This window comes from Chaetodon trifascialis, chromosome 7, assembly GCF_039877785.1.
Source record: "Chaetodon trifascialis isolate fChaTrf1 chromosome 7, fChaTrf1.hap1, whole genome shotgun sequence".
NCBI classification, from domain to species: Eukaryota; Metazoa; Chordata; class Actinopteri; order Chaetodontiformes; family Chaetodontidae; genus Chaetodon; species Chaetodon trifascialis.
The window spans coordinates 23,748,792-23,766,766 of record NC_092062.1 but is presented as its reverse complement, the minus strand read 5'-3'; the positions used below and the strand labels follow the sequence as shown (position 1 = coordinate 23,766,766).

General features: G+C 41.9%; 3 protein-coding genes across 3 annotated transcripts; 2 read left to right on the top strand and 1 right to left on the bottom strand.

Moving 5' to 3' along the window:
- Positions 1-334: 334 nt before the first annotated feature.
- gnl2 (G protein nucleolar 2) lies at positions 335-11,064 on the top strand. Its single transcript, XM_070965752.1, has 16 exons — positions 335-567; positions 1,019-1,103; positions 1,194-1,288; positions 2,823-2,962; positions 4,397-4,581; positions 4,694-4,760; positions 4,854-5,012; positions 5,132-5,245; positions 6,353-6,481; positions 7,383-7,487; positions 7,918-8,076; positions 9,035-9,142; positions 9,260-9,735; positions 10,129-10,211; positions 10,361-10,440; positions 10,614-11,064. Exons 1-16 carry the CDS (start codon positions 504-506, stop codon positions 10,755-10,757), a joined length of 2,193 nt encoding a protein of 730 aa, XP_070821853.1. The 5' UTR covers positions 335-503; the 3' UTR covers positions 10,758-11,064.
- Positions 11,050-13,300, bottom strand: dnali1 (dynein, axonemal, light intermediate chain 1). Its single transcript, XM_070965759.1, has 6 exons — positions 13,108-13,300; positions 12,297-12,433; positions 12,047-12,216; positions 11,709-11,887; positions 11,289-11,453; positions 11,050-11,191 (listed from the first exon to the last, which is right to left on the bottom strand). Exons 1-6 carry the CDS (start codon positions 13,186-13,188, stop codon positions 11,156-11,158), a joined length of 768 nt encoding a protein of 255 aa, XP_070821860.1. The 5' UTR covers positions 13,189-13,300; the 3' UTR covers positions 11,050-11,155.
- A 411-nt stretch (positions 13,301-13,711) lies between these two features.
- snip1 (Smad nuclear interacting protein) lies at positions 13,712-17,036 on the top strand. Its single transcript, XM_070967443.1, has 4 exons — positions 13,712-14,007; positions 14,259-14,388; positions 15,449-15,969; positions 16,081-17,036. Exons 1-4 carry the CDS (start codon positions 13,847-13,849, stop codon positions 16,334-16,336), a joined length of 1,068 nt encoding a protein of 355 aa, XP_070823544.1. The 5' UTR covers positions 13,712-13,846; the 3' UTR covers positions 16,337-17,036.
- The last annotated feature ends 939 nt before the right edge of the window (positions 17,037-17,975 follow it).

Genomic DNA, 17,975 nt, shown 5'->3' with positions numbered 1-17,975 from the left:
AAGTGAGCTACGTATTTCCCCCAAACTGTCTGGATTTCAGTTTGTATGTTGCTTGACATGTTTTTGTTTTGCTGTTTTTTATAGATATATGAAACTACTTTTTTTTAAAAAAAAAACACAATTATGTGCCATCTGTAAAATTCACTTGCAATGAAAGAATCGTAAGATTGCCTCTCTAAACTTTAAACGACTTTGTCTTACATAAGTAGTTACTATTAAGATGATTACACAAGAGATATGTGCCTTTTAACAGCGATAGTTATCACAACGTGCCGTCCACCACAGCTCTGGTGCGTCTGGTGCACTCACAGGAGCTCTCTGATTGGTTCTTGTCGCTGTCGCTCTTTCGATGACGTCCTTCCTGCTTCGGTGTATCGACACGTGCACGGTGTATAGTTGAGAGCTGAACGAAAAAACAGCAGCTAAACTTCAACTTTCACACACCACTGTGTGGTCTCTGTGTTTTTTTGTCCGGAGAAGACTTTGCCAGCTAAGAGGTCAAGATGGTGAAGCCACGGTTCAAGGGGAAAAGCTCGATAAACCCCTCGTCGTCCAGCAGCAACCCCGGTGAGCTAAACCCCCATTAGCAATACAGTTTGTTTACAGCTAATGCTAATTATTGCTAGCCTGGCGGTATGAAACTCTGGAAAAGACACTTCTGGATTATTTTCCGTTGCTAAACTGCACCAACGTTTGTCACTAGCATAAATATGGCTGTGTGTGAAAATGACACACAAAATTCTGGGTGACACAACTAAAACAGCTAGCTAACAGTTAACTTAACTGCTGTAACACAGTGACGGTAACGTTAGCATTAGGTCTTAACACTGACATTCAATTTTGAGGGAAGAGCCTGTGACCCATGGATATGTTTGAACTAATTGTTCCTAATGTCTGGGAACAGCTTCTACAATTGATTGATCAAAAGCAGCTCCTGCAAAGCTAATGTATTGTGACAACAGGTTTGTGTTGTTGAACAGCTTAATCACTGGAGTATCTTTGTACATATATTTCACAGATCGAGCCAAGGGGGCTGGTGGAAACAATATGAGGGACCGAGCCACCATCAAACGTCTCAATATGTACAGACAAAAGCAGAGATGGTAAGTGATGATAAATACTTGTCATTTTTCTTGTGTGCCACCAGTGGCTGTCAAATAATAAGCTCTATGTATACACTGATCTGTCCCCAGCAATAACCGTGGAAAAGTCATCAAACCTTTACAGTACCAGTCCACAGTGGCTCCAGGGACTGTAGCCAGAGTTGAACCGAACATCAAATGGTTTGGTAGGTGCACTTCTTTACCTTTGCATATGTTGCCTATTTTAAAGCATGTCTCCTGTAGTAGTTGCAAGTATATTGCCTGTCTTTGTAAAGGGAACCTACGTTACTAAATGTGGAATTATGTGGTGTTTTTGCATGCTTGCAAGAACACTAACAACTCTGAGAGGATGGCACTGCTGGGGACTGTGCAGGTCATTTGTCAAATACTTTCTTCTTCCTCATGGATTATAGATGTATGTGTTCATGTTTGGTGATAGGAAAGACAACACTGAAAACATGCTCATCAGAAGTAAAAAAACAACAACAGCAACACAGTGTAGTTTACCAGCTGCAAACTCGTGGTAAAATATAAGCCTTGCCTCTGGAGTCTGTGTCAGGAGGAGGAATAATCCAGTGGATTTGTGTATTTCCCACTCAGAGTCTCTGGGAGTCACCGGCCTTAGCTCCGCCAAGACTCTCCAAACCCAACTGACTGACTGATCAAGGGTACTGTGAGTGCCCGCTGTGTGTATTGTAAATAATCATTGCTACTGAACTGCAAATACAGACGCTACTATTTAAATCTTGATTTCCTGATTTGGTTTGTCTTTGTGGGGATCCACGGTAAAACCTGGAGCGGCTTTTTGAGTTGTCTTTCTTTTGGTGGTCGTGAACTGGATTGGACTGAACTCTTTGGGGGAAAAACAGACTCTTTACCAAGTGGATTGAAAACTGAGTGTTTCATACACACACTCACACAGACACATCAGGTTTTTGGTGACCAATATTTCATTGTTACTTGCTATTTTCTTTATTGTTTTGTCTGGTTTGACTAAGCTAATTTCTTCCTGTTTTTATTAATTGTCACATGTGACTCAGACTGGCACACTTCATGTAATGTCAAAGCTGCTACAGTACGTTCCAAAAGAATATGGCAGCTTTATCACACTTGATACTATGGAGCTTTGTAACCTGACACTGTTTTTTAAGAAAAAAGTTGAAAATGAAATGACAGTTGTCAGGGCATAAAACCAATGATCTGTTGGTCTTTATGAATCAAGACTCAATAGTCTAACGACAGTGCTGAAAAAAGTCATGTTTTAATCATATTCTCAGATAATTTGGTGTCAAGGTTATCAGTTCAGCTTAACTCATTTATTTTTTAACATTTGGTGTTAGATAGCCTTGTGCACTGATACAGCAATAGGGCATGAACTGGGTTAGACTGTATTTTAGGAACGCTGCCAGCAGAAATACAAGTGTTTTTGAATTTTGAAGTCCGACATCAACTATTTATTCCATGCCCACATGTGAACAGTGGTGCAAATCTTGAATAAAAACTTGACAGCTCCTCAGGACAGTTAAAGTACTTGTGTAATGTAACCTAATTAATGTGTAAACTGGTGACATTCACCTGAATGCATTAGTGATCCATTCCAATTGTGGAAGATGTTGACAGAAGAATTCATGTGGACTCTTACGGGTTAGAAATGTGATCAGAAACAGGAAATCTAAACTAAACAGGTCACACTTTGATTCTACATGTTCTACATTTCAGCAAATACCCGTGTGATCAAACAGTCGTCCCTCCAGAAGTTCCAAGATGAGATGGGAGCAGTACAGAAGGATCCATATCGAGTGGTGATGAGGCAAAGCAAACTCCCCATGTCCCTCTTGCATGATAGAGTCAAAGCCCATGTGAGTATGAAGGCCATGAGCCTCTTATTGGACTAAAAAGAAAGAATGATTTCCTGTGCTGTCTGTGTGAATGTCATTGTGTCCTCTGTGTCTCTGGAGGGGCTGTGCATTATTTGTCTCTAATAATTAGCTCTTTTTATTCTGAGTGTAATGGGCATTTAAAGCCTTTGACGTTTTTACCTGGTTTATATCATGCGATGCAGATCGACATCATGCCTGTTTTCCTCAGTACCTTGTTTATTGGGGTATATGAGGTGAGATGAACACGAGGCCTCTCTTTAATCCTCATTTAATGCTCAGTTCAGCCCCACCGTGACCCTGAGTGTACTTGCACTGTGCTTGGCATGGAAGTTGTAGTCTACCAGGCTTTTTACCCCATAACCGGCAGGATTCTTGTTATTCTCCTCTGACAGATCATTGGATCTCTTTTTGTCTTTTTTTTTCTTATGTTCTGTTGTCACTAATATAAGTGAGGTCTTTCATGGAGTTTGAAGCAGCTAAGGGTCCTCATTTCACATTTCATGCAGCTTTGTTTTTTTCTATGAGCTTAATTAGAATATTTGACCAGCAGCATGTCAGGTCAGTTTAGCACTGACTAATAAATATACTTGTATGTATTTAGAGCTCTGATACAGCTGCCTGTCTCTGTCTGCCAATTCATGACCTTGATGTTTTTGACAGATCGCTCTGCAAGTGAAAAACGTTGCTCTTCAGTCTGGACTTCGGGCATTTGATTGAACAGTGGAATGATCTTGTTCCAAAAAGCAGATGAATTGAACCAGAGTCTGTGGTTCTTCAAAGATCTTGGCATCGTGAAGCCATAAACAGCATTGTTTCTGACAAACCTTGTAAAGTGTTTGTCCCTCCCAACCTCTCTTCACAGTTTTTACTTGTGATTTAAGATGAGTGGAGCACTTACCCAACCTTGGCACAGGCTTCACTGCTTAGTTGTTGCATATTTGCGTCTTCTGTTTACCAAAAGCATTTTTTTTCTGTGATTCTGTCTGAAACCTTTTGGAAGGACACTGTGACTATATCAACAATCGGTTGTATCACCAAAAAAATAACATTCTCCTGCTGTTATCCATCCATTTCAGTACAACTTCACTGTGCTGTGTGTCTCATCAGTTTATTTTTATTCATATTTATATTCATATTTTTGTATTTATAAATTACACTAAAGGGCACTATGATATACAAGGAAACACAATTGTAATGCAATCTGTATGTTCTTAATGGCAGAGCTATTTGGCTATTCAAGGATAATCATATCTAGTTTTTAATTGTGTTGTAGACCTACTCTAGGCTGAATATGCACTCAGCAGCTGTATTATGTACATAAGTTCAGTAAAAACCCAAATGAAAGATCTTTAGAAATCACTTGTCAAACAGTCAGAGCTGCACGTCTGATCTTTTTCCTTTCTACACCTGCAGGCCTCCAAGGTGCACATTCTAGACACGGAGGGCTTTGAGACCACGTTTGGGCCCAAGGCTCAGAGGAAGAGGCCCAGTCTCATGGTGGGGGATGTGAAGGACCTCATAGAGCAAGCGGAGGCCTCAGCCCAGAGCTACAATGCAGACAATGACAAAGACCTGATGACCGAGGACACAGGAGTCCGGTAAGACTGTAATCAATCCGATGTACTGGTTACTCCAGCTGGACAAGAGGTTGCTAAGTTTACACAGTTAAAGGTCAAAATAAATAGCTTTTAAATTCTGATTTTGCAATAGGGATGAAGCCCGTGAGGAAATCTTCAAAAAGGGCCAGTCCAAGAGGATCTGGGGGGAACTTTACAAGGTATCATTTCCATGCTCTCAGCACTGTGTGTGGTGTTCATGTAGAGTTGGTGCACTGAAGTGTCATGGGGTCCTGACTGTCTTCTTGTAATAGGTGATTGACTCATCTGATGTCATCATCCAAGTGCTGGATGCCCGAGATCCCATGGGAACACGCTCCAAGAGCATAGAGACATACTTAAAGAAGGAGAAACCCTGGAAGCATCTGATCTTTGTTCTAAACAAGTGTGACCTCATCCCCACTTGGGTTACGGTAAGAATGTATCACATGTTCATCTTTGGTTATCCGTTTGACTCGGAGTGATCTGTGTCTGCCTTCTCAGAGTCTTAAATGTGTGACTGACTCTTTGTCTCCACTCAATGTTGAACCAGAAACGGTGGGTAGCTGTTTTGTCCCAAGAGTACCCCACTCTGGCTTTCCATGCCAGTCTCACCAACTCGTTTGGTAAGGGCTCCCTCATCCAGCTGCTCAGGCAGTTTGGCAAGGTAAGCGCATGCCACAAATTCAAACGTCTTTTGATTTGCCATAATCCTAAACCATTACTGATCCAATAACAATCACCCACACCTCAGCGTTTTGCCTTTATGTCCTTCATTTCCATTTCATCATTTTAGTCAGAACTATTTCTTTGCTAATTGGGATCTTCAAATTGCACCTGCATCGATTCATGAGTGTACTATTTACTGTTTACATTGATAAATTTATGTATGAAAACCAAAAGCACCAACTATAATTTAGGATTTTATTACCTGGGGCTCAGTTCTCTTTAGTCCTCGTTATTTTGCCCGTTCCCAAAGGAAGTCATTTAACGTGTGATAAAAGGTTGGGACGCCGTATGAAACATAAATAACACCTTTTGATAACTCATTTTGACATATATTCAATTGAAAACAGCACAGACAACACATATAATTAATGTTTTACTGCATCATCTTCATCGATTTTGTAAATATATGCTTATTCTGAATGCAATGCAGCAACAAGTTGACATCCAACCCCAGACATAAACATGCAGTGTTTAGTAGCAGCTGTGGAATAAAGTGTGTTTGTGAAAACATGGGACTTAAGAGATCTGAAAGGTCAATAAATCAAAAGATTTGACATTCAAATGGAATGTTCTTGTTAGATTTAATATTGCGATTTAAAGAGGCTTTTATGAGAAACACACAGGAAGAACTTCATGCTTTTTTCCTTGTAAATGTTTTTCTGTGTTGGACCACATTCATCAAAAAGTCTGGAGATAACAAGGTGAAAAGCGTGTTCCAAAACGGCCTTCAGAGTTCACCTCCTGGGATAAAAATAAAATATAGATGCGTGCCTTGTTTTAAAATGTTTTCAATCATTATCATCATCGTTTTTGTCTTGTTTACATAAAAAATCCTTTTTTAAAGACATCATGTGGTGTTTTGTACAAAGTACATGTTAGGTCTGGAGTAATGACAAATTCACTTTTTTTTTTCCTTCTTTTTCTTCTTTTTTTTATTGTTAATGGAAACAGAGCCCCATCTAAAATTACCTCCATCAACTGAGGACAGACTGAGGCTGTTGTGTAGGAAACGAACCACTCTGACCTTATATTTTTCCTCCCACAGCTCCACACAGACAAGAAACAGATAAGTGTGGGTTTCATTGGCTACCCTAATGTGGGAAAGAGCTCCGTCATCAACACACTGCGGTCTAAGAAGGTCTGCAATGTGGCACCCCTTGCCGGAGAAACCAAGGTAAGCGTCACCTTAATAATGCAAAAATACAGAAATAAACCTTAAATTGTCAATCTGGACTCTGAAGGTTTACATACATGGTGGTTTAGCAGTATAGAATTTGGAGTAAAAAGATTGAAGCAGTATTACAGAAACGCAGCTTTGATTGGGTGGGGAGGTGATGCGAGGTGAAAACATGCATGTTCCCCTTCTTAACTTGTAATTGTTGATAGCTGCAACAACAGAAATAGTCAGCTTAACTATAGAACCGAAAATCTAAGTGGAGACTTTGCCAAGAGAAAGAACAACAACCATTTTTATCTTTAATTTCCTCTCTCTGGGGCTGTTTATCCTGTTTGGAAACGAATAAGCGTCTGAAAACCCAAATGTCCAAAGCAGGGTCAAGGAGAAAGAAAGGGAAAATATCTTTCCTTTTCCCGTGCTTGCCAAAGCTGTGAACTTGGACCAAACAGAGGGGAGATTTTTCTGCACACCTATCAAATGAATCAGATGGGCGTGCTGCCAAAGACTCCTTTATTTCTCACCTTGTGTTTGATTCTCAGCACCAAACAGTCTCGTGATCCATAGCACTGTTGTGGCCCTCATTCCTCCTTTCGTTAGAGTGGATGAATGGTTGTGTTTATGTGAAAAATTACACCGCAGTCCCTCAGTCTGATGAACCAATCATGGAAGGGAGAAGTAGTTTGTAGCATGAGGAGAGAATCACGGCGTTGGCCAGATTCAAAACAGTCTTTGCTTTGCTCCACTTTTTTTTTATATGTAATAAAACATTTTACCGCCCCACTTGTAATAAATCATCATTTCACACCATTTAAGCACCAATAAGGTAAAATGTTCAAAAATCTCATGTGAAACTGAAATAACTGAACATACAAACAGTCCAATCTCCTTACTTTTTTAGGTGTGGCAGTACATCACTTTGATGAGACGCATCTTCCTCATTGACTGTCCCGGTGTTGTCTACCCCTCAGAAGACAGTGAATCTGATATTGTCTTGAAAGGAGTGGTAAGTCTCTCTTTCATTTTTTCTTTTGGTAAGTGTTCTGATACCTGTCCCACATACTTCTGCTACCACTCAAATACAGTGGAGGTTTAACTTTAATTTGAGCTCCTCATAGCGTTGAAAAACAGTAGCATCTGAAACAGCAGTATGTCTGTCCAGAAACAATGCCCAGTTACTGAGGATAATCCACCAACTGTTAATGTGGCATTTTTGACAGCTTGAGTACCTGAAGTGTGATGAACAAAGAATTCCAGGTGGATTCTGATCGCTCATACCCGGGCGTGTAAAAATACTTTGATCAGCTCTGATTCTAATCCCCCAGATCCTTCTTCCAGATCCTAGGTTTAACAAGTAGGCTACGCAGTCCCCGTAACTGAAAGGTTGCAGGTTCATATCTTCAACTGCACGCCTTGTATTCCCCTTCCTCCCAAAGGTTCAAGTGGAGAAGATCAGGAACCCAGAGGAGCACATCGGGGCAGTACTGGAGCGGGCCAAGCCAGAATACATTCAGAAGACCTACCGCATCCCCACCTGGAACTCTGCTGAAGACTTTCTTGAGAAGCTGGCATTTCGTACTGGGAAACTTCTGAAGGTCTGAATCTTCTCCTTTCTGTTTTCTGGATTAACAGGCTATACTTAAAACTACTTTTGCCTCAAGTTTTTATTCTGTTTTTCTAATATATTTTTTATAACGAGCAGAGAATATGGTCGCCAAACAAACACCATTATCAGTGCTAATCTCAGTTCAAAGCATTTGTTGACGATTCTAGAAATGCTTCATGTGCTGTTAATTCCCCATTTTATTAAGTGTAAGGGAAAATCCTTAAATTACAATGTATATGGCCACCTGTCCAAGGTCACTCCAAACATACAGGGGCAGCATGTCACCAGAGTAACCGCAAACTGTTGCTCACTGTACTCTTTTCCGTAGCTACTAGCTGCCGTTAGCTAGCTAGTTGATTCCGTTAGCCGTGCAGCTAACACAAACACAGCCTCCGTCCGTGACCGACGGAGGCCAGTTTGATGACAAGGAAATAGTGCTGAGGTGATTGTCGGCTCCAATCAGAACTCCGGGGGGCAATAAGCTTGCCTTAGTTCAGTAAGAGAGATAAATTTGAGTTTATTTTGATGATTTAAACTAAAAAAAAAAAACTAAGAGAGCTTGAAAGATGTAGCAAACTTGCCACTCGCAGACATCTCCCAGCTGAATCAACTGACCTATATTGTCAGATTATCGCCTCTTGAGGTACTACATGGTATTACAAGACAGGACGTGCCGGGGCTAGCTGGTTAGCATGCTAACTTCAGTAGGTACAGTATCTCTATACCACAATCCATGTCTTTGACATAATGTTAGCTACTCAAGCGTTTTAAACAAAAATTCTGGCCATATCTTACACGTTGTACCTTTTAAGTAATACATTTGGTTTGTTTTCTGCTCAGACACATTATGTGCTGCACCCTGATTGTTTTCTGTTAAATAGCGAAGTGTACGTGACCCATCAGTTTAACATTTTAAGCTTAAGCAAAGTGTTCTTGGTATTATACAGGGTGGTGAGCCAGATCTTACTGCGGTCTCCAAGATGGTGTTGAATGACTGGCAGAGAGGACGTATCCCCTTCTTTGTGAAACCCCCTGGACCTGAGGGAGATCAAGAGGTAAGAGTTTTCTGAATTTTCCACCTGTGTTATGTAGGTAAACCATTTTTTTTTTTTTTTTACAACAGCAACCTGTGCACTGTGCCAACCTGTGTTTTGTTACCGTAACTTTTGTAGGACAAGGAGCCATTGGCAGTGGAAGGACCCCCAGAGGTAGTCGAGAATGTGCAGGAGGAACAGCCAGACAATCCGGATGCCATCTCAGAGGAACATGAGGAACAGCAGCAGAGACAGAAGGAGCAGGTCCAGAAGATTCTGGCTAATGTGCGGCAGAACTTTGGCAAGATCTATGTGGCACCCGAGTTCAGCGAGGAAGACTTGGTTCCTGTGGAGATGCCTGACTTGGATATGTCTGACTTCTCTGGCTCTGACGACGAGGGAGACAGTGAGGAAGAGGAGGGTGGAGAGGAAGACGGGACCAACATTGAACCACCCGATGGAGAGACTGAGGAATCCGAGCCCACAACCGTTAAGGCAGGCAAGACAAACGGCAACAAGAGTTCACGCGAGGTGATTCGGGAGCTGGATGAGAAGATCTCCAAGTACAAGCAGTTCCTGGACCGGGCCAAATCCAAACGCTTCTCTGCAATCCGGTCAGTCTGCTCTCACCCAAACCTCACTCACATATTTTCTTTGTTTTGCGTATTGCCCTAATTTCATTTATTCAGTCAAGTAACTTGAAGTTGTCAGGCAGAGAGATGCCTTGCATTTTACGTGGTCCGTGCTAACCAGCCTGTAGGCCCCTGAGGAGTAGCAGTCATCAGTTTGATCTGATCAGTGGTGTCTTTCCATAACTTTTGCAAGTCATTGTTTTCTTTAAAGTGAATCTTGTTGAATTTCAGCCCACACGCTGAAGAACAATGTCAAATAGCAGTTGTACAGTTACTCTGAGCCTAATATAATTACTGTTTATTTCAGTAGATCCTGACTGGACTGAACTGCTTGCGTTGTTAGGTACTGATTTACTTTCTTTCTTCTTTGGACAGGATACCTAAGGCACTTTCTGACAAAGCATTCACAGACATCAAGACTAAACAAGCGGCAGCAGCAAAGGAAGCACGGAATAAAGGTAGTCAATCAACGTGTTTGTCATGACTTTGTATGGTGCTGAATGTTGGAATTATTTTACCTGCAGCCATACAAAGTAGGTAGGTCGGGGTGACATTGAGATCCATCCAGACACTGACGTCTAATTTGTCAATCTTTGTTGGAATTCAGCTGCAAACCAGAGGAGCAAGAAGAGGAAAGCTGAGGAGGACGAGGAGTCCACACAGACGTGCAAACTGACGTCCAAACAGGTATGCAGTGTTTGTTCTCCCTGACGTCAAACAGATCTCTCTGGGTGGACATGTTAGATTAATGTCTATTCCTCTTACTGGTGTAACAGGAATTGAGATGAAAAGCTCTGGTCTCTTTTAGCAGAAGATTTCATCATTTTTGTTTCTCTGTTCCTCTTTATCCATCTCCACAGAAAAGGGCGATGGACCGTGCTCAGAGGACGAAGAAAGTCGGTTCGCGCTATTACGAAACACATAATGTGAAAAACAAGAACAAGAACAGAAAGGCTCCAGCATCAGCCACACAAGGCCAGAAGGCCAAGCGATCAAAGCACTAGACTGGAATCGTAAAACACAACATATGTAATAAATCTTTATTTAAATTTGCCAAAAAGGCCAGATTTTGGGTAGGTGTTATGGTCTTGAATGGCTATTTGATGCCTTATCTTGACTGTTTGTTTCTTTCCTTTTCAACTGTCTTTGACCCGTCAACCCAGAGCTGCTTTTGAATGACATTTCATTCACCATTTACAGGTGGAATGTTCTCTTGATGTTCAAGAGAAATACACAGTAATTGTTGGAACTGTACTTGTAATGTCATGCCCTTATAAAAAAACAATAAAATATTTGCTAATTACACTCTTACACAGTTTAATTGATGTCATTTAGTAACAAAAGACAAAATTTAGTAACATTCTGTACCGGGAAATGGCCACTCAGGTCTTGTTTGTTGAAGTTACTTCTTTGGCGTTATGATTCCTTCCAGTTGGGTCTGAACAGGAAGTGAAACGTTAAGACAGCCAACACAGCAGTTATTGATGCTAAATATAAAGAAGATATTTCGTTGGTATGTAATAATGAAAGCACACCTTGAGCTGCTGGTTGGTCCGCTTCAGGAACTGAATCTCTTCGCTGTGCTTCTTTTCCTCCAGCTGTCGCTTTTCGTTTTCTCTCTTTTCAACAGCATCACATTTAGCCATCTGCTCGTTCAGTTGCTTCCTCAGGTCTTGTCTCTCATTCTCCAGATCAGAAATCTAGGTTTGTAATAAGGCACACTTCTGAGTTTGTCCCTGATGCAAGATCAATGATGTGACGAGCACTGATGCCATCCTTATTTAACATGAACTCTTAAAGAGAAATGCTGCACTCTGCTGGATACTTCACTGAAAAACAGTCTGATAGCTTGAAACGAGTGGCAAATTAAATCTCTCTATTCTGATTTTTGCGTCCTTCTGCCCCTGTATGACATTGGATGTTGCAAGTCATAAAAAATAACTAGATGTCCTTACTCTTGTCTCCATGTCAGCCTTGCCCTGCTCCGCCTGCACTGCTTTCCTCATACCGAAAGCCACACTGCTTTCATACAGCGTCTGGTAGGCAGCGATAGTCATTTGAATCTCATCTCTAACCCGCAACAGCAGCAGACCCCTCTCAGCACAGTTGATGGTCACCTGTCTGATCAGCTCATCTTAAAGAAATAAAAAAAATTAGGAGGATCGGATATTTGCATCTGGATAAAGATAAAAATCCTACCAAATCTAAATATAATACATGTCCTTGAGCTCTGTGCTTATGTTCTGTGTATAAGGCAGTGTGTGTTCATTCATTGCCAGCATCTCCTCCTTACCAAAGCACTGGGAATAGAGCTCCCTGCGGACAGGGCAGATTCCTGTTGCTCTGGCCTGTCTCTGCTGTAGCTTCGTGTCCAGCAGCTCCTCTAGGTGAATGATATCTGTTCTTGTACAAGGTGCACTGGACACTTGCTGCACCCACAGTATGTTTCCCTCCATCCATTCCCTGCAACACCACAAGTTGAGCTGAACAAGAGCGTGATTTGAACTTAGTGGATAATATATCATAGAGGGGAAAAACTATACCTGGGTGGAAGGATGGCGTTCAGGATCTCCTCATTTTCCTGCTTGGTAGCCTCAGTAGAGATGGATTTTGGTTTGGGAGGTGGTGGAACAGGAGTAGAGTCAGCAGGCTGCTGAGGGCTCACTCTCAAAGGGCGTCCCTGTGGTGAAAAGTATTTTATCTTACACATTGTATATTGCATGTGCATAATATTACCAATCCTAATTAGCTGCCATTCATCTAATGTCTTCTTACTCAAAAATTGGCAGTTGATACCACGCCTGGGTTGTGCCACGTGGAAGACGGTACAGCAATAACAGCAGTGGTCCAGTTTTGCAGGTGTTGCACCATCTGCACGAGTGCTACAGCTTACCTTTTTTTATATAGCTACCATTGTTTTTTGTTGAAGTATTTCTCAGTTTACATTTCACACTTGTATCCCCTGTTAGATAACACAATCAAATATACATACGATTGCCATTGTTGCTGTAAAACACTACATATTACTTACTGAACGTTTTGTAAATGAATGCATTTCACTTAATAAATATCAGTGACTCAGGCTCACACATTTAGGAGGATGTGATGATACTGACAAATGGTCCAGAAACCTGTTTGGGGGGATAAAATTTAAATATATAGGTATATGTTTTAGTTTTGTTTTTTTAACCCATTTAAAGTAGTTTTTAAGTACTAAGCTGTTGCCTCTGTGCATAGTTGGTACATATGTCTTTCTGTTCATTTTTAAACGTTTTGGAATATTTTCTTTTCTCTTTTGTATTTATTTTCAGTGTTTTTCTCCCCCTCTGGCATCACTTCAGTTGGTAAACTCACCTTTGGTGATTTTCCGTCTGTTCTTTTGGTGACCATAAGTGGACTGTCGTACTTCAGGAGAGACTCGGTCGGTGGACTCATAGTATTTTACTGTGAAAATGAAGCCATACACTGAAACCAGAAACTTCTTGGTTTCGGGCGTCAGTAACGAAAATAGCGGTGCTGCCGACGAGAAGTTGGTGCTGTTTGTGTTGTCATGGCAACAGCGTCTTGCCGCTGAGTTCCATTTTAGTGTGCCCGGGTGGAATCAGTGGCTCCGCTCACAAACGTTAGCTTTCGTTGCACTGTTAGTTTTTGGTGACCCTGATTCATCGACATATTTACAGTTAGCACGACAAAGAAAGACACCTGAGGTGCTGTGGTGTTCTCACTCGGTGTGATTTTACTTTTTTCTTTTATATTTTACTCATTTCACGCTTTTCAAAACGCTTTGGGTGTTTTAAGGGAGACTTTTGTTCGAACGGAAAACAAAAATCATCCTTCCGACCTTTATTCAAGATTTATACAGGCCGTATATGACAGACGCAGTCACCGCGGAACCAAGTAAAAAAGTGGGCAGAGACTATGCCGACATAAATTCTCTGCGTACCACCGGATACGGAAGTGCGTATTTTGAGTGTAGCGGTTGAAGTTTCTGATTGCTACACTTCTGAGTTTGCATTTGTGGTTTTACGTTTTTCGACGTGACGATGATGTATGTTTGGTCACACAACGGCTGAATTTGTTTATATGTTTCAAAATGACCAAAGAAAAGCGACACAGAAGGAGGGAATCTCCGGAGCGGGAGTCCAAAGTTAAGATAAAGCAGGAGAAACTGAGCCCTGTTAGGCCACAGACATCACGCCGCTCGAGGTCGAGATCCAACGGCAGCTCCAGTCCACAGAGGAGAAGAATGAGCAGGTATTTTCCCCGCTCACCTTAGTCGTCATATCACTTCGCTTTCATCATGTGTTTTATTGTTATTTTTTACCTCGACAGCCATCAGCGTAGGCTAACTTAGTGACTCCTTATTAGCAATAAGTGTTGTTTTGATCGCTAGCCCTCAGTAAGCTACAGGGCATATCAGCGAAGTTGATAAATATCTGTTAGTTTCTAAATGTCTAATGAGAGTCATTTAGGATCCTGTTTTGTGGTCTTCGTGTAACCGTTAGGTCGCCGGCCAGGACGAGGGACCGCTCCGCAGGTAGGAGAGAGTCATCTCCCGCCAGACGAGGCAGCAGATCGCCCAGGAACAGGAGAAGTCGCAGTCCTCATCGCGGTGCTGATGTCAAAATAAAGCGGGTGATTAGGCTTTCAGTTATTACCATGATGTAATTCAACTTTATGAGAATCAACACCAGCGCCAAGAGCGAAAAGTGGCGACAGAGTCATTTTCGTTTCACTAAAATGTCATATTAATAACAAATTCTCAAAACAAAGTTACAAAGTGCTTTATTTGGCTGAACCAGGATTAAAATAATGCAAGGAGGCCAATAAAATCAGACAAATAATACAAAATAAAATGGAATAAAAAAAATATAATTCAATTCAATTCAATTTTATTTGTATAGCGCCAAATCACAACAGAAGTTGTCTCAGGACACTTTCCATATAGAGCTGGTACAGACCAAGCTCTTTTATCTACAAAGAAACCAACAATTCCCCCATGAGCAAGCACTTGGCGATAATAAGATAATAACAATAATAAAGTTGATAAGACGTTAAAAATAAAACAATGTACTAGTGTTAATAATGAGTTTTTAAAAAAGTTTTGAGAAGTGATTTAGATGTTGCTGATTCTGCTTCCTGAAGTCTGGATCAGACACTTCTTCCCACAGGTGCATTGGTTCTTACAGGCACATTTCTTATACTTCGTACTGTACTTGGACTGGTGTATAGTACTCTGAGAACGTCACTTGTGTTTCACTGATATGCACCCTTTTAGTGTTACAATGTAACTTCAGCTTTATAAAAATGAATAAATGGGTTGAATAATAATGTAATGGTTTTGCCACTCAGTCATGGTCTGAGTCCAGTAGGCTGTGCTATAGAGCCAATATTTGGCTACATTTGGCCCAGATAGCATAGCTTCTGCAAAGGTATTAGCACATAACAGCTGCCTATGAGACATAATTATGTGCAAGTATGAGTCTCATGAGTATCAGTCAGGATGTTATAGACATCATTGTAACAATGGCAACTTTGCGTTTATAGGTGGCGTTCGGCAGTTGTGCAACAGTGACATCACAATGGCTGCTTTTCAGTCTTTCCAGTCCAGCTGAATGTAATACAGTATAACCCCGGTAAAGCCGTACAAAACAATCTTCTTTCTCTAACTGCATTCTTACCAAATATCTCACAGGAGCGAGAGGAGCATCGGGTTAGTGGTGACGAGCGCAGGAGAAGAAACGAGCAGCCAGAGGAGAGGCGGAGCAGGTGGGAATCAGACCGACCACGGGAAAGAGACCGTGGCGGAGACAGACACAGAGAACGAGACGCGCTCGCCTCCCAACAAGCTGAGAGACAGCAGCACGATGAGCGGCGCAGGGAAAACCGTCAGCGGCGTGAAGAAAACCAGGAAGAGGACTTTGGAGGCACAAGTGACCCTCCTGTTGATAAAGAGAAGCCCAACTTTGAACTGTCAGGGGCCCTAACAGAAGATACAAACACATTCCGGGGGGTGGTGATCAAGTACAACGAGCCACCTGAAGCTCGCATTCCCAAGCGCAGATGGCGACTGTACCCTTTCAAGAATGACGAACCCCTTCCAGTCATGTACATTCACAGACAGAGTGCCTATCTGTTGGGACGGCAGAGAAGAATTGCAGATATCCCAATTGACCACCCATCCTGCTCCAAGCAGCATGCAGTATTCCAGTACAGGTGAGATTTAAGTGTTTTACTGTGTTACATATTAGAACTCTTCCACTAGCTCCACACTGTGTTGCATTACACTTGGGTGACATGTCTGCCTCTCTGTCTGTATGTCTGTAGACTGGTAGAGTTTACACGTGCGGACGGCACCCTTGGCCGCAGGGTAAGGCCTTACATCATTGACCTGGGATCGGGCAACGGCACCTACCTGAACAACAAGCGCATAGAAGCCCAGCGCTACTACGAGCTGAAAGAAAAAGATGTTATCAAGTTTGGCTTCAGCAGCCGTGAGTACGTCCTCCTGCACGAGTTCTCAGACACAACCGAGGTTGACGCCAAGCAGGAAGAGGAAGACGACGAGGGCCTCGATGAGTAAATCGTTCCCGTGAACTGCATTGCCCAAGTTCATTCAGGTTGGATAACACTGTCACCACCATCATCATCAGTGTTTGTCAAATAGGTGTTTCTGCAGGGAAATGAACAATTTATCGAACTGGTCAGTGTGGGACTTCATTAAACCAATGGAAAATGGCTGGTTTGTATATTCTGTAATTACCGAACTTATTGCTCAAACCTGCCACAACTGTCTCAGAGAAGACTTCCTATTCTCAGGTTGTTTGTGTAATGTCTGTGTGATGCATGACTGATCTCACATCTGACAGTGCTCACAATCAAACGTGCTTGGTGCCAGATAAAGGTATCAAGCCGAAGTGCAACGGTTCATTACATATTTTTGGATCACAGCACCGAGTGCAAAGTTTAGCTGAAGACTGCTCTGTTGTCGACGTCCGGGCTATGTGTGTCAGTGTACATGATACGTGGAATGTGAACTCTAGAGTCAAGTTTAACAAGCGTTGCTTCCTGTCAGAGTAAAACATTACAGACGTACGACTTGTAATGATATTGCCTTTTTTGCTTTGTAGTGCAGGGAAAATAGTTGGTGCTGCTGTGTGTTTCCATGCACCAATGCTGTGTGTATTTAAACACTTGCCCTTTTATTTTTGTCTGTTCTGAAGGCCGCAGCATTCATAGTAAAATTCCATTTATGTACTGTAAATAAAGACAGTGAAGATTCATATGGTCTCAAGAGTTTTTAAAGTAGACGCCTTCTTCTACATTTGTTTTGTGTGATTCTTTCCAATTATTTGGGCTGCAGCTAATGATTATTTTCATTGTCAGTTATTTTCTCAGTCAGTTATTTGGTCTAATAAACGGTCAGAAAATGGTGAAAAACGGTTGATCAGTGTTTCCCAAAACCCAAAATGACGTCCTCAAATGTCTTGTTTTGTCCACAACCCGAAGATATTCAGTTTTCTGTCACAGAGGAATAAAGAAACCAGAAAATATTCACATTTAAGAAGCTGGAATCACAGAATTTTGACTTTTTTTTTTTCTGAAAACAATTACTCCAACTGATTAAGAAGTCAACTTTATCACAGCACACAGGGAGGGAACTGTACGCGCCAAGTGAAATTATTTTCTCGGCGTTTATCCCATCGGCAGACCAGGAGCGGTGGGCTGCCAGCCAACAGCGGCGCCCGGGGACCCAGGTCTCCAGGTCTCCTTTGTCACCATTGGTCAGGAGGTGACCTTCTTGCATGTTTTTGGTGGGGGTACATTTTATGGAGGATATCCCAGGTGAACACGGGGAGAACATGCAAACTCCACACAGAAAGGCCCTTTTTCCTCGAGCAGCAGGCACTGAAGGCATGGTGGAGGACACCCCTACAGCGGGATTCGAACCAGGACCTTCTAGCTGTGAGGCGACAGTGTTACCACTTGTTCCACCATGCTACCTTAATTTATTATTAAAATAGTTACTTATTAATTTGCTGGTTGATGAGTGATCTATTAATCGTTGCAGCAACACGCATTTATGCATTGGACACTTTCTTTCTATCCATGTATCTATCCATTCTTTGCAAGAAGACAGAAAGAATAAATACTGTAAAGGCACTAACAGCGACTGCATTTGGTTTTCACCCCCGCGTTCTTGTGCGTAATTAGGACAGTGA

Coding starts and splice junctions, on each gene's coding strand:
- gnl2 (XM_070965752.1), top strand. CDS start 504: ATGGTGAAGCCACGGTTCAAGGGGAAAAGCTCGATAAACCCCTCGTCG. Junction 1,104..1,193: donor TACAGACAAAAGCAGAGATG/GTAAGTGATGAT, acceptor ATCTGTCCCCAG/CAATAACCGTGGAAAAGTCA. Junction 10,441..10,613: donor GCAAACTGACGTCCAAACAG/GTATGCAGTGTT, acceptor CCATCTCCACAG/AAAAGGGCGATGGACCGTGC.
- dnali1 (XM_070965759.1), bottom strand. CDS start 13,188: ATGAGTCCACCGACCGAGTCTCTCCTGAAGTACGACAGTCCACTTATG. Junction 12,434..13,107: donor CAGACGGAAAATCACCAAAG/GTGAGTTTACCA, acceptor TTTTCACCACAG/GGACGCCCTTTGAGAGTGAG. Junction 11,192..11,288: donor GGACCAACCAGCAGCTCAAG/GTGTGCTTTCAT, acceptor CTTCCTGTTCAG/ACCCAACTGGAAGGAATCAT.
- snip1 (XM_070967443.1), top strand. CDS start 13,847: ATGACCAAAGAAAAGCGACACAGAAGGAGGGAATCTCCGGAGCGGGAG. Junction 14,008..14,258: donor CAGAGGAGAAGAATGAGCAG/GTATTTTCCCCG, acceptor TGTAACCGTTAG/GTCGCCGGCCAGGACGAGGG. Junction 14,389..15,448: donor CTGATGTCAAAATAAAGCGG/GTGATTAGGCTT, acceptor AATATCTCACAG/GAGCGAGAGGAGCATCGGGT.